We start from the raw sequence: 12960 nt of genomic DNA, 5'->3' as shown, positions 1-12960 counted from the left end.
ATTGTAACTTTAATTTTAAAATTAATTATTTGTGTTAATATGTGCTAATATGGTTATACACAACCAGTTATTTGTACAAATTTCATTAATACTAACAATGTATGAAATTATCTTTTTTAAAAGACATAATTATATTCGATGATATTATAATAAAATATGGATATTTATATATGTTTTGCTTAGATTGATGGATAATTTTTCCTTTAAAAGTTTGTTTTTCTCAATGCTTTTATGTCTTTAATCAAATCCATGAATATTCGGATTTTTTATTTTAATAAATAAATTAAATATAATAATTATCGAAATAAATATCTTTCTCTTATCTCGTTTATTGTGTAAATAAGATATATGTAATTTTTCAATTTTCGTATGATAGATGTAACGTGCTTATTTTAAATGGACCGTCTATGTTTATTTTAAATGGACCGTCTATCTTCCCTCTTATTTAAAATGGAAGGTTTATCTTCTCTATTATTTGAAACATTCCAAATATAATTTTTAAAAATAATAAAAAATATTAATATTTTTAATTTGACCAAACTCTTGCAAATGGAATGTTTCAAATAATAGAAAAGATAAACAGTTCATTTTAAATAATAAGAAATATGGATTGTTAATTTATCACGTTAACACGTTTATTTTAAAAGCACATAAGTGCACTGTTAAATTGTCCACTATTAACCAAGGTTGCAAGAACCGGACCGGTCAATAAACTGGTGAGGTGACTGGTTCACTGGTTCAATGATTCGACCGGAATTCAACCGGGGTTCGACCGGTTTAATTAAATATTAAATAAAATATTTTAATTTATAACCTAATAATAAAAAATAACAAACAAATCAGTAATACTAATAACCACTAACCATTAAATATGTAAACATAATCATAATTTAAATTTGGAATAAACATAATCATAATTTGGAACAAACAAACAAAATTACAAAAACATATGAAATCAAATTACAGTAACAAATTAAAAACAGAACAAAAACATAATTTAAAACTTATAAAAACAGAATCACAAAAACCTGATTAATTCATTTAATTAATAAAATAAAAATAAAAAAAGCTAAAAAGCATAAGACAAGGCATCATCAACCGCAGCGAAGGCTTTTTCATCATCATCGTCACAATGGCTAAGGTTGAAGGATCCAAAAATTGTTAGGGTATCGAGTGCATTTGGAGGAAAAAAAAAATAAAAAGCAGAAGACAGCAGCGCTCAACAGAAATCAAATGCAAAAGACGGCAATGAAAAAACAATAATGAACCCAGACAAACAAACAACAATCAACATAATCAAATCCAAAAAACAGCAATTAACTCCCAAAAATGAAAATTGAAGCAGGGTAGGGATCTGCTTACAAACTCAGAAATTCATAAACTCAAGCTAAGCAGAAATTAGCAAACTCAGAATCAGAAATCAGAAACCAAATAAAAGTAAAAAAATCGGTCCGATTCGATTTTCAGAACCATAATCTCAACTTTCAAACCAAAAATTGCTAAAAAATCGGACGATTCTCCCGGTTCACCGGTTAACTGCCGATTTTTTCACCGATTTTTTGGCAGATAGTTTTTAACATTATCCGAACCGACTAAGTGACCGGTTTTTGGTTATTCCGGTTGAATCGGCCAGTCCGGTTCGATTTTCAGAACCATGCTATTAACACGGTTACCTTAGATTGACTCTTAATAGAAATCATTCAACCAATCAATTCATCTCCATTGAGTTATGTCTAGGATAAGGTTATTTAAATTATATTTTAAATTTTTATGTACTCAGAAAGCAAACGAAATTTCAAATTTTTAAAAGAAATAATTAAAAATAAATTTTAAAATTTTAAATTTTAAATTTACGAAATTTTATTTGTGGTATGGGAGTACATAAAAATTTCATTTATTGCATGAAAATAAATAAAATTTTGAAATATAATTTAAATAACCTTATTCCATAAAAAACTCAATGGAGATGGATTGATTGGTTGGATGATTCTATTAAAAGTCAATCCACGATAACCATGTTAACCGTGGGCAGTTTAACAGTGCACTTATGAACGTGTTAACATGCTTATTTTAAATGGACCGTCCATCTTCTCTCTTTATTTAAAATGGACGGTTTATCTTTTTTATTATTTGAAATATTTCATTTTAAGGATTTGGTCAAAGGAAAAGTATAGATAAACAATGAAAATATTAAACAATGTAAACAATAGATATATCGAATGTTCATTTTACTAGTGTACGGATGGTTATTTTAATATTAAAATTTAGGGGGTTAAATTGGAGATGTAGTGTGTTTTTATTTGATTGGTAGTTGTTCATATTGTTCAACAAAATCATTGTCCCCCTAGCATTCCCCGTCGTCAAATTAAAAGCCTAAATATTTTTTATTATTTTCAAAAATTATATTTAATTATTTATAAATACATATATTGTAAACGAGATATACGAAAATTGAAAAATTACCTATATCTCATTTACATTGTAAACGAGATATATGATTGTAAAATATTATTAGAATAAAATAGAATTTGGATAAAGAAATAATTGGATGATAACATAAAAATCAATTATACATAATTACAAAAATAATAAAAATTTCATTGTATTATCGTTTGAATGGTGATAAAATATGAATTTAATTAGATGATAATAGTTGAAAAAACTAGTCGTCAAAAAAAAAGGGATGATAGTAGTAAAAACTTATAGTATAATTATTGAATAAAAATTGAACTGTGAAAATAAAAGTTATCTAAAAGAATTTAAATTCTCTAAAATATCAATAATTAACATTAACACTTCAGACAAATAATAAAAAATATAAAAAAGAAAAAGAAAATTCCAATACATTTTCCTATTAGCAAGGAAAACCCAAAATCCCAATTTTAACTTGAAGATTTTCTTTAAAAAGATCAAGAGAGAGCGAGTAATTAGGTCTCTAGAGGCTGTATTTCGTTGGGTTCCCTCTGCAGGTTCGTCACTCTCACTTCTCTCTCTAGAACCTTGGTATAATTCCAACAATACATGTTCTCATGAATTCTTTTGAATCAAACCAACATGTTAATCCCAATTCACCCCCAATAACAACCCACCCCATCAAATCAAAATTCAATTTTTTTGCATTTTACACACTGCCCTTATTGCTTCTTATTTTAGCAGTCACATTAGGTTTCACAAGAACAAACTACTATAAAGTTCACTACTTGAGACACTCACTCACATCACAAACCCTAATTCAAGCAATTGGGTCTCTGTTTTCACCCTCAAAATCAGTTTTTGTGCCCTCCCAATGTGTGCTATGGATGGCTCCTTTTCTCTCAGGCGGTGGGTATAGCTCAGAGGCTTGGTCTTATGTTCTGTCCCTTCATAGCCACACCAAAATGCATTCATTTAGGTTGACAATTGAGCACCATGGAGATCAAGAATCATTGGAATTTTGGGAGGGTTTGCCACAAGAAATGAAGAATTTGGCTTATGAGCTATACCGAACAGAGTGTAGAATGAATGAGACCATTGTGGTGTGCCATAGTGAACCTGGTGCTTGGTACCCCCCATTGTTTCAAACTTTTCCATGCCCTCCATCACCTTTTTACAGTGATTTCAAGTCTGTGATTGGTAGGACTATGTTTGAGACTGATAGAGTTAATGGTGAACATGTAGAGAGATGTAACAAAATGGATTATGTTTGGGTTCCCACTGATTTTCACAAATCCACATTTGTGGGAAGTGGTGTTGATCCTTCCAAGGTGGTGAAGATTGTTCAACCTATTGATGTTAAGTTCTTTGATCCTGCCAAGTACAAGCCATTGGATCTCGCATCAAGAGGGCAATGCATTTTAGGCTCTTCTAGCGCGAAGAAGAATTTTGTGTTTTTGAGTATCTTCAAGTGGGAGTATAGGAAAGGTTGGGATGTCTTGTTGAAAGCATACTTGAAGGAATTCTCAAAGGATGATAACGTTGCTTTGTTCTTGTTAACAAATCCATATCACACTGACACAGATTTTGGGAACAAAATAATGGATTTTGTGGAGAGTTCCGATCTTGCAGAACCGGTTGGGGGTTTCGCTCCTGTATATGTAATCAATTCCCACATAGCGCAAAGTGAGTTGCCGAGAGTTTACAAAGCGGCTGATGCGTTTGTTCTTCCTTCGAGAGGAGAGGGATGGGGGAGACCTCTTGTGGAAGCCATGGCAATGTCGCTGCCGGTGATTGCAACGAATTGGTCAGGGCCAACTGAGTATTTGACAGATGATAATAGCTATCCACTACCTGTGGATGGAATGAGTGAAGTGATGGAAGGGCCATTCATGGGGCATCTTTGGGCTGAACCTTGCGTGGATGAACTTCAGAATCTTATGAGGCGGGTGATGGATCATCGCAATGCAGCTACGGCCAAAGGAAGAAAGGCGAGGGAGGACATGATAAGAAGGTTCTCACCTGAGATTGTGGCTGACATTGTGACAGAACAGATAGAAAACATTCTAAGGCAATGAGATTATTGTTCCTGGTCTTGTCTATTCTCTTCACAGCTGTTAGAATCTGTGCAATGCTTAACTCGCAGGGTGATTGATGTTCTAAGTGAAGATATTACAGAGTTCTCAGGAATTTGATTTAGACACTGAATCTTAAGGAATGAAAAGTAGTTTCTTCAATGTGTATACTTTTTCTTTCTTGGAAATTTATGTGAAGGAACACTAATGTTTTTTCATTGAAAAGGCTCCATCAACTTTTGGGCAATATTTTGCTGCTGTTTTAGTAGGGGAAAAGAGAGAGGGTAACACTACTGTTTGTTTGTACAAATTATCCAGTGTACAGAAAAGAATTATTGATGCGCAAATTATTTACTTTTAGAAAATGAATGATACTAAAATAGAAATATATTACTAGTGAATTACTTTCATGTCCATTGGGAATCTGGTATCCCTATATGGTGACAAGTATCAGGGTCCCTTATTTGAAGACACAGACATTGTTGAACATCCTTTAGTTTTTCCTTTTCTTCCAAGACATAAGTGTGAATTTTCCAGTACAATTTATTTGTATCGGGTTATTTTTGCACATACTCTAGATAGGTATCAAAGACAAATACCAATGAGGTATCAGATATTTCATTCATGAAACAAAATTTGGACAGATGCCTATAAATACAGTTCATGGCCCTCCCCAATTGAAAACACAATACAAGTTATGGCCAAGAGACACAGTTTGTAATACATTATTTTCTACGCAGCCCACACAACTCTCAAAGGCAACTGTCATTGCCATAACAATTTCAGCAAAACTTATTGGAGATGTGGAGCAAATGCTGCTAGGACTTCCTTGTACACAGGCTTCTTGAAATCCACTGCCTGAAAAATGCAAATAGAAGATATAAGCCAAGTCAATTTCGCTTAGAGCATCACACATTCTAAATTGGGGTGAAGAAATGTTTATCACAGTCACCATTACTCACAAGCTCAATTACTTTCTCTGGTGGCAGCCATGACCATTCACCGAACTCAGCTTTCTCTGTACCATCACCCAAAAGATTGATTTCTTGATCTTGACCAGTGAACTTAAAAAGAAACCTATGAATATCAAGGGATCAAGAATAGTATTGCCAAAACCAAGATATCACTTCTTCCCCAAACTAATACACACAGCTTTAAAGTATATCTATAACTCTCTATAAACTCATTGAATATGGGGTTAAAAAGTTGTTAGAAGCATCCATCGGTTACAAAATGTTATCTGACTAGTATGGGGTTGTTAGCAACATAATTTGATATGGACTGAGGAGATCCAATTGTTTACCATTTTTGTGCTTGACCCTTCCAATCAGATCCCCACTGAATATTCAATTTCTCCCTGACTTGTGGTGGGAAGTCATATGTCAACCAATGAGGTGCCTGCAAGAAAAAATCCAACACGATGAGTATGTAGAGGTTCTTCCACAGAGAGAGGGAGAGAGAGAGAGAGCACGATGAGTATGTAGAGGTTCTTCCACACACACACACACACACACAGAGAGAGAGAGAGAGAGAGAGAGAGAGGAAAATAGATTGGTAAGTTCCCTTGTAAGACTCAACCTTAGTACCTTAGTAGGAATAAGTATTAGAAGCTTGCCATATAACATGGTTTCATATATATCATATAGTAACATATGCAATGCCTAATTAGTTTAATGATATGGAACAATATAAGTATATAACCATATTTAATCAATGAGACATTTGAATGGCAAAACATGATTGGGTGGTTATAACTTATAAGAGAACCTAGATGGAAGAACTATGTAACTTGTCCGAAAACCTTTGTAGAAGGCAAGAAAAGGACTTTATAATTTGCACCTCAGAAATCACTTCTGCGGAACTAACTCCTGTCTCTTCCCTTAATTCTCTGATAGCTGCATTTCTTGGATCCTCACCTTCATCAATACCACCCTAAAAAATACCACATTAAGTTCATTACAGACTTAATACAGTTATATATCATTCCTTTCAACAAATAATACATTGCAAGAACGATATAAGCAGCATAACTCTCTGTCTTTGGACTTCTTTCTCTGTCTATTTACTCATTAGCAACACTATTTAGAACTCCCATGTTGGTTCAGCCTATGCAAATTTCTAGTCAGATACTAAATACTTTTACTTTCAAATAACATAATCATAAAGGGACTCTAAGTTTAGTTATCAAGAATAATTATACACTTGCACCTAAAAAAACAATTGTTCTCAAGGGTGGGTTTGTGAGCCAAGAATGGATTTATAGTTAGTTACTCCTTGAAGCCTCCCTTTCTTCTCTTCCCATCCAAAACATCAACCCACAAGTAAATAGTTTATACTTTTGGAAACATTTCAGATGCACCGGGAGTACTGGTGCTCCAATTGTTTTAACCGTTGATCTGAATTATAAAAAATATATATAATATATATTAATTGAAATCAACGGTTAAAACAACTAGTGCACCGGTACTCCCCGGTGCACTTGAAATCTTTCCTATACTTTTACAATAACATTTTAATATAGTTGAAAGCAGATTTTTTTTTTCTAATATTCTAAAAGATTGAGGACTAAATTGCCAATTAAGTATTACACTAAATAAATTAGGGCAGAAAATATACCTAATTTGAATTTATTAAAAGTAGCTGAAAACTCATACAGTGATTTTTTTTTTCTAACCAAAGATAGGAGATTTGAACCCGCAACCTCTTAATTGAGTATGAAGAGACTATGCTATTTGAGTTATTCCTCATTGGCAATAATAATGATTGCAAAATAAAAAATAAAAATGAATGACCTGCGGCATTTGCCAAGCATTGGGTATGTCCAACCTCGAAGCCGCAAAGATCTGAAAACAGAGAAACCCTAATTAAAAGACAGTTACTGAGAGAGAGAGAGAGAGAGAGAGAGAGTTGGTGCCTTTTTGTCATTGTTGATGAGGCAGATGCCAACGTTCCTGCGGTAACCTTCGGGAGCAGCTTCCATTGACGATGATGATGAGCAACGAAAGGAGAGTGGCAGCGATGAGAATTTAAGCAGCTTCGAAGGGTATTTCGGAAAACGGAAAACTACTGGGGATGGGTGAGCTATTCGGCATAAAGCCATTCCAGAGAGGAGGAGCGCCTCCTTTTTATGGGATAATTAAAACCCATTTCACCTTATTCGGAATCGGAGCTTCACTCACCCCTCGTACTTTACCAAAATGCCCTTCTACCACTATTTTTCTTTCCTCCTTTTCTACTCTAACTAGGTAATAACTCGTGCCATGCACGCGAAACTTAAGTTAATAATTTTTTTATGAACATACTGAAAATAAATTTTCAGTCTGTATAAATTTTCAGTCTGTATAACAATGAATATAATCGATCATATACAATAATAATTTTCCATGATTCTATTATATGATTACATACATGAATTATATGTATTATTTCTTATTGGGTGTATTGGCCCATTATTAATTTATGCAGTTTAAATAAATTTTTTAATTAACAAAATAAATAAATTAAAATGCTATGAAAAATTAAGTTTTTTACAACTCTTGTGAAAAAAAATTGGTTTAACCATTAATCAAGTATCATTAAAAAAAAAGATGAGATGTTATCTAAAGATAAATATTAAAAAAAAAATATTTGTATAATAAGAACATGAAAACACAAACTATTATAGGGGTGCACATGGGTCGGGTGAAGTCGGGTTTGATGTGACCCAAACTCGGCCCGAAATATACATCGGGTCTATTTATTAGACCCGAACCCGGCCCTAGACCCGATGAAACCAATACACTTTCGGGCCACAATTATACCGAGTGAAAACCGGTAAAAACCGGGCCGTTAACATTACATTACGTTGATACCTTCTTGTAAGCTAGCATGTAAAAATATCCAAATTTCCAAGACTCCAACCATTAGTTAACATAGTAAAATTCACTTAGAAAAATATAACAAGAACCAACCCTTCTTTAAAATTAAAGCATAACCACAATCAATACTAAAGCATAACCACAATCAATACTGATATTGTCTAATAATACCAAATATTTAAATCAATACAAATAACACAATCTTATGTATTAGTCTAAAGTCTTATGCATTCTAAATATAAAACATTAATTTATAATCTTATAATGACTAATAACACAAAGAGCACCGCTAGGGAGACAATGAGATATGTATACAATGTATACAATGGGCTGTTTATTAGGCCCAATTAATATTAATAGAAAGAATTAATCAATTAATAACCCTAATCATATATTTAGCTGTTTATTTTAACATACCACCTAATTTCTTATATTCACAGTTTTTCCCCAAATCAATCAACCCCTTTGTTTTGCCGTTTTCCCTCCCCCCACACCCAAACCCTTGCTATTTCTGAACATTGCAGTAACGTGACAAAACCCAAACCCTCTCAATCCTTGATCAATCCCTGTTGCAACAAAGGAAGGTCACCCATCAACCCATCAATCCTCACAATTGGTATCAATAACGGCGCCGTCTAAGTCCTGATCATCCCGCCGTCTCTTCAACGGAGCAGCTGGGCGTGACGCCGGCCATCGGGAAAACCCTCAAGGAGCCGTCACCCACGAAACGTGCAGCAGCCGACTTCTTCTCGCGTGGGCGCTTTCATCTCCTACCATCGGAAGAAACCCCCACCTGCTCGTCAACGTACAGATCACCGGAACCTCAAAGAACATGTGTATGAAACGTGACGTATCCTAGCTGACCATTGTTAAAAATGGGTTGATATTTGTTGGATGGTTACTTTAACAGTATGTTGGATGGTCACTTTAATAGTATTTTGGATGTTCACTTTAAGTTTGCAAGTAGCAATTTATAAACATCTAACTCTTATATAAATAAGCATCCATGGTGAACAATTCATCAAACCATTCTCACCTTATTAGGCTGCTGACCGTCGGCAACAAAATGTTCGGGAGCTTCTTCCAGTGGTTTCAATGGAACCATTCTCACCTTATGATGCGGTGTCGCTGGAAGGAGCCACACGCTGGGAGAAGGGCGTTCACCAATGAGGACCTCAACGTCTCCGGGAGCGACTTCCGGTGAACACGAGCCAGTGAGAAAAAGAGATAGTAACGTCGGTGAGAGGGGTTGCGTTGTTGGTTGTGTCGGCGACGCCGTTCATAGAGAATAGGTCATGGTTTGTGTTTTGGTTTTACTGAATCCTAATTTTTTGAACCATTCAAACTAACAAATCTTCATAATTAATGATTATAATTCAGTATTAATTTCAATTAAACCCCCGGTACCCAAAATTTAATTTTAATTTCAATTAAACCCCATTGTATGCATTGTATAATAATAACATTGGTTACTCATACTTTTCCTAACACAAAATATTAAGGTTTACAATACTTAAATTCCACATAAGAATAGTCATGATCCATCACTAATAACACAAAATATTAATTGTGTATGATGACCGGGCCACCGGGCCGACTTCGGGTGACCCGAGCTATGGCCCGGACCCAACCCGAAATAATGAACGGGTCTATTTTTGAGACCCGTACCCGACCCTAAACCCGATGAAATCACACCAAATTAGTCTTTAATGTGTTTGGGACCGGGCCGGACCTTCGGACCGGACCGGATCTGTGCACCCCTAAACTATTAGATATGATCTACATGAAAAATAGACATGAGAGAAAATAAATGAATATTTTGGCAATAAAATGATAATTGCCGCTTACAGTTTTTATATTTCTTAAGATATTATTTAACCAAACAAAAATGTTTTATATGCAATATTTGAATATATGAAAAGATAAAACGAAATATTAAAATAAAAAGGAACTAAAGAAAAAATATTATTTGCAGATAAAATAAATTTAAATTTCATTTATAAAGTAATCAATCTCAAATAAGTACAAAAGAAACTCCTATATAAACATCCCTCTATATGTTAATATAGAGAAAATTTTCATCTAGTATAGCAACATTCTATCACAAACAATACAATAGAAAAATAAATGTTATCTTAATGACATCTTTTTTATTATCTCACAATTAATTGAGATTCATTCGCCAATGAGTTATAACTCAAATGGCATAGTCTCTTCATACTCAATTAAGAGGTTGTGGGTTCGAGTTTCCTATCTTTGGTAAAAAAAAAAAAATTGAGATTCATTCACTTATCCTTTTCCTACATTTTCAAGCAATACTCTTCATCACATCATCACAGAAAACTTTGAATTACCAAAAATGCAAAAAATTATCATCTTTTCAATTCTTTAAGAAATACTTGCTCTCTATTTTCCACTATGTTTACCAATGTCTTTGTTAAATTTTATAAATTAAAGAATAAATTATGTATTCGGTTGCTTGGTGATCACATAGATGATCAAGTAATTGGATTGTAAATTGATCTCATAGTGTACATCTTATTTTTTTTCTCATTTTTGAATGAAAGCGAGAATTAAGGGAGTAAGTAGTAATATATAAAAAAAAAAATTGCACCACAACATGTAACACCCTAAATTTTAGTACGTCATGATCGTACCAAAAATAAGGTGTTACGGACCTGATTTCCTTTATTATAAATTTACTATTGAACCTTTACGTCGATATCGCGTTTCAGTTTTTAAGAAAATTTCAGAAAAAGATTTTAGTAATTAAAATCACATAACAAAAGATCTTCAAATAATAATAATCACATAATTACTAATAATAATAGATGCTATACGATTAAATTCAGTGTAAAACTCAAATACAATACCTATCCCTCTGGATAAAATAAAAACCCTAAAGCAACAAGGACGATGGAACTCTATAAAAACAACAGGAATCACAAGTAAATCTACGAATCGTCTGCAGCTTCTTACTGAATCTCCGAACCTGTGTCACTGAAAGGGTGGAAGATTTGGGGTGAGAACAAACCACACGTTCTCAGTAGGGAATGAGAATGCCGTAAAAGTAATGGAATAAAATGAAAATAATTAACTTTACTCAATAAAAAAATATATTTTTATCAAACCCTTTGAAAATACTCTTAACTCAAAACAAAACTTAAATATAAATTAGTCACATTTTCTGTCTCTCAGCCACATATTAATCCTCAGTCAAATATCAACTCGTAATTACTTTAATACACTCACAAACAAGTAGTGCAAGCAAGAGATTCAATTCAATGTACAAGCAAGTCACAACAAGACAAACAATACAATCACAAAATAATAAGACAAGCAAGCGCAATCAAATGCAAATGTGCAAACAACATGATGCATGTCTATCCCTAACGCAGGCCATGAGCTCATGTATCGGTTGCCTACCCGCTCCCGACATTACCCGGGCACAAGTCCTAGATATGGCTTTCCAGATGCATCAGTGTGCTTATAAGTCGTACGGCTAGGCCGCATCAGTGTGACTTTCCAAATCAATAAGCGTACATCTGGAAAACAGTTCTCAGTGTGTGGGCATCCCCACTTTACATTTGGCACTAAGGCCCAAACAATGTCACATCTGCTCTCCTGTGGCAGACACTTCATTAATTAATATATTCTTTAAATCCTCGTTCTCTGCTCTCCTGTGGCAGAGATTCCTTTTCTTAATAAACCGAACTCAAATCTTTACTTATAACAAAATCTCTTCTTAAAAGATTGGATTTAAAACATTATATTTTTCTTAATAAATCAAACTTTAAAATAGAGTAAATCTTTTCTTAACTAAATATATTTTAAATAATTTAATTTTTCAAAACCAAATCTTTTAAAATAACTTTTCAAATAAAACCTCAGTTTTTATAAAATTTTGGCGGCATTTTCTCTAAAATTCGGTCTAAACCACCCTTACGGGTTCACTATTCCTCAACAATTCTCAAATCAGCAAAATTCTTAATAATCAGAAACAGTCACATTCACAGCATTTGCAATTATTCAATTAATTTTGTAGGTATTCTAAATTAAAAACATTTATCTTTAAAAATAAATCCTCTACCTCCGTATGAGATCGAAATCAACGAAAGCTCCAGAAAAATTTTCTGACTGAGCTGCTGAAGAGGAAAGCGTCAGAAATCATCTGTGCCTCCTAGAACTCCAGTTGGCCGAACTCAAGGGGTAGGAGAGCTACGTCACCGTCGACTTCTACCGGACAAAAGTAACGCCAACATGTAGAGATAAAGAATACGAACACTTTTATCAGATTAGATTTTTGATTGGGATTACAAATTACAAGAAATCGAACTCGAAAACTCTAAAAAAGTTCAGGGTTTCTCCTTTCTCTTTCTCGGTTCTTTCTCTCCTGCCTTACCGAAAAATAAAGCATGCAAGGATGATAGGTATTGCTAAATCACTATTTTAGGAGAACATGTTACATATGAAGAAGTTTAGGTGTCATTAGTTATTAAATGAAATGATTAGGTGTTCTACTTAGGTTATACATATACATATAAGCATGTATCTTTCTTTTTCTTTTGTCCCTTGGTTTCGGTGAAGGAAAGAAAAGGAAATGGGATTCATATAGT

The 12960-nt window shown here is 33.6% G+C and overlaps 2 protein-coding genes across 3 annotated transcripts; one reads left to right on the top strand and one right to left on the bottom strand.

Moving 5' to 3' along the window:
* Positions 2899-4888, top strand: LOC107618223. Its single transcript, XM_016320229.2, has one exon. The coding sequence runs from the start codon at positions 3030-3032 to the stop codon at positions 4488-4490; it is 1461 nt and encodes a 486-aa protein (XP_016175715.1). The 5' UTR covers positions 2899-3029; the 3' UTR covers positions 4491-4888.
* Positions 5007-7692, bottom strand: LOC107618224 (nudix hydrolase 26, chloroplastic). 2 transcript variants are annotated; one of them, XM_016320230.2, is made up of 6 exons: positions 7402-7692; positions 7280-7330; positions 6327-6419; positions 5791-5885; positions 5450-5564; positions 5007-5345 (listed from the first exon to the last, which is right to left on the bottom strand). In XM_016320230.2, the coding sequence occupies exons 1-6, from the start codon at positions 7585-7587 to the stop codon at positions 5280-5282; spliced, it is 606 nt and encodes a 201-aa protein (XP_016175716.1). In that variant the 5' UTR covers positions 7588-7692; the 3' UTR covers positions 5007-5279. The 2 variants fall into 2 exon arrangements, with proteins under 2 accessions (XP_016175716.1, XP_020965926.1); XM_021110267.1 differs by having other exon boundaries at positions 5450-5551.

The sequence above is a fragment of the Arachis ipaensis genome, chromosome B09 (assembly GCF_000816755.2).
Source record: "Arachis ipaensis cultivar K30076 chromosome B09, Araip1.1, whole genome shotgun sequence".
Lineage (NCBI taxonomy): Eukaryota > Viridiplantae > Streptophyta > Magnoliopsida > Fabales > Fabaceae > Arachis > Arachis ipaensis.
The sequence above is the reverse complement of the archived record's forward strand: the minus strand, read 5'-3'. Positions and strand labels throughout refer to the sequence as shown.